The sequence below is a fragment of the Coregonus clupeaformis genome, chromosome 8, assembly GCF_020615455.1.
Source record: "Coregonus clupeaformis isolate EN_2021a chromosome 8, ASM2061545v1, whole genome shotgun sequence".
NCBI classification, from domain to species: Eukaryota; Metazoa; Chordata; class Actinopteri; order Salmoniformes; family Salmonidae; genus Coregonus; species Coregonus clupeaformis.
In genome coordinates this window covers 55,823,451-55,826,272 of record NC_059199.1, presented here as the reverse complement: position 1 = coordinate 55,826,272, position 2,822 = coordinate 55,823,451, and the positions used below count along the sequence as shown (strand labels likewise).

At 47.0% G+C, this 2,822-nt stretch overlaps 1 protein-coding gene across 1 annotated transcript; it reads right to left on the bottom strand.

Moving 5' to 3' along the window:
* Positions 1–341: 341 nt before the first annotated feature.
* On the bottom strand, positions 342–2,321 carry LOC121572734. Its single transcript, XM_041884756.2, has 2 exons — positions 1,704–2,321; positions 342–1,405 (listed from the first exon to the last, which is right to left on the bottom strand). The coding sequence occupies exons 1-2, from the start codon at positions 2,202–2,204 to the stop codon at positions 497–499; spliced, it is 1,410 nt and encodes a 469-aa protein (XP_041740690.1). The 5' UTR covers positions 2,205–2,321; the 3' UTR covers positions 342–496.
* Between the last annotated feature and the right edge of the window lie 501 nt (positions 2,322–2,822).

The following is a 2,822-nucleotide window of genomic DNA, read 5'->3' as shown; positions in this document are numbered from 1 at the left end:
ATTTGTTTGAAAGCAGTATCCAAATCCAGCAGATGTAGTGATCACAATATAGTAGCCATATCTAGGAAAACCAAAGTTCCAAAGGCTGGGCCTAATATTGTGTATAAGAGGTCATACAATACGTTTTGTAGTGATTCCTATGTTGTTGATGTAAAGAATATTTGCTGGTCTGTGGTGTGTAATGAGGAGCAACCAGAAGCTGCACTTCACACATTTTTGAAATAGCTTATTCCAGTTACTAATAAGCATGCACCCATTAAGAAAATGACTGTAAAAAACGAATTAAAAAAGTGTATGGTTGAGAGGGATTAGGCAAAAAAACAACAACAACCAAACAAATATGAACTGCAAAATAGTTTATTAAGAATCTAGATTAAAGGTTTTCTCTAAAAGTATTTTAGGGATGTGGGGGAAGAGGGATCTCATAGGCCTACTCAAGGTTTGGCTTAGTTTGATGGATGGATGGATGGATGAAGGGATGGAGGGATAGAGGGGTTCAGGGATTGGGTGGGGAGAAGGACAGATCAGGGGAGTAGCGGCCCGACTCTGACCCTGCCCCAGTAGGGCTTCTGCTCCCACTGGGGTAGACTGGGTGGATGTGGTGAGTGGTTGAGAACCCCCCTGCTGGCCGGTGCAGGTAGTGTGGTGGGGGGGACATATAGGCTGCCATCTGCATCTGCATGGCCTGGAGGACCCAGGGGTTATACATCGCTGCTTGCATCCATGCCATCTGGGACTGAGCCATCTGGGCATACAGGGCCTGGGCATGAACCTGTTGGTATTGGGCCTGATGGGCATTAAGTGCCTGAGCTTGGCTCTGGTGGGCATTTAGGGCCTGAGCTTGGGCCTGCTGGGCTTGGTGTGCCTGGGCCTCATTTGCCTCTTCGAACTGGGCTGGGGCCGGGGTGGGAGCCGGGGTGGAGTAGGTGTAGGAGGGGGTTAGGGCCTGTGCAGGAGTGGATGGGTTGGAGTAGGAGCAGGAGGGGACTGGGGTGGGGTAGGAGAGGGTAAAGGAGCGGGCTGGGCAGGAGGCTGGGGCCGGGGTGGGTGTGGATGAGGTGTGGGAGGAGGAGGAGGGTGTGACCAGCAGAACGGTCTTCCTCTGGTTGACCGCCGAGCTGATCTTGGCAACCAGGTCCTTGGCAGCTAGCGAGAGCTGCTCCTTCTCCTTCTTCTCATCCTTCTCGGCCTCGCCGTCCCGGGTCTCAGCCTTACTGGTAACGGGAGGGGTAATGGGAGTAACAGGAGGGCCGGGCTGACGGGGAGGACCAGGGATGACCCGGATTATCTCCACATCATCATCCTCCTCCTCCACCACTTCCACCTCTGCAACCACCGGTTCCTTGATCTTCTTCAGTAGCTTCTCCTGGTGCTGTCTGAAGCTGTGATGGTAGTACATGGACAACTGGAAAACATAGACAGGCATTGTTGAGATACGGCCTATTTGTAAATCCTAGAAGTTATGACAGTGAGTTATGATTATGAGTCGTAAATAGCCTATGTGATGATAGTGTAGGTAGGCTCTGTGTCCCAAATGGCACCATATTCCCTATGTAGTGCACTACTTTTGACCAGGGCCCATAAGGGGAGAGAAGGAACCTTACATGGAATAAATAGGGTGCCATTTGTGACAAAAACATGTATTGGTAATGCATTGATAATAGATTTAGGCCACTTAATATATTTGATCAATTAGGCCATACCTTTGAGGTGGGGGTAGCTGAGGAGAGCTTTTGAAAACCGTGGAGGATCAGTTGTTGGTCGAATCCAGCCATGGTGACACATGGGAGAGTAGGTTGGAATCTTGTTGGCTGTAACACCTCCTTGGTGAACCGTTCCTCGTCGAGAAGCATGTAAATGCCATTCTTGTCCCATGTGACCGACTTGAACAAGTCAGAATCCACTATTTTCCACAACCTCGTAGGGAAATCTTGATTGAAGAAGGAATTGCTTAGTTTCACCGGTTTTTCGTGGTCAAGGCGAGGCCTCTTCCGATATTTGAGCATCTGTCGAGCGTTTTCCTCCAGAAGGTAGCTAAGATCCACGTCAGTGCCAATCGCCGAAGTCTCAGCTTCAACGTCTCGTACCGGCGTACTGTTGGGCGGTTTGTGAACCGTTAGGTATATGCCTGACACTCTCGGGGATGCACTCCTGCTGTCACTATTTAGCTGTTGCGATTGGTCCGCTAAATTATTAGTGGCCATATTTTGGCAAGCAAGCCGAAAAGTTTATCTTGCTTCAAAGGTACTTCTCAATAACAGAAAACAAGATTGCTGTCGTCATTGATTTTAAATGTAGCACTTGTTTTTGGACGTCATAGAAGCTCAGTGGCAACGAGGTGACATCATAATGCGCATGAAGCCAAGGTAAATTCGCGCACGCAAACAAACCAAACAACAGTCAAGGCTCGAAATAGAATAAGAAAATACATTTCAGATTAGTCTCCACTCAGAATATCAATCGTTGACATCCGAGTGGTTCCCTCAGCTCACTATAAAATGACCAATTTAAGTGGACATAGCTATCACTATTATGCATGCTTTCCTTGGAGACATTTTATTGAATGGTTAATTCAAAGAAACAGAACGAAACTCCTGTCCTACCCAAAAACAAAAAACACTATTTTTGAAAAAGTAAAATATATATATATATATATTGTTGGACCTGTATTTATCGTTAGAATGGCTTCGGAGTTCTTTGTCGTCTATGGTTTTACTTTTACGCATGGCTCACGTCTCACTGTGCCTCATGCTATATGTTTGGTGTTTGTGTGTTGGCATTGGTTACTAAAAAGTTCGCATTGTGACGTTTTTATTATGTAT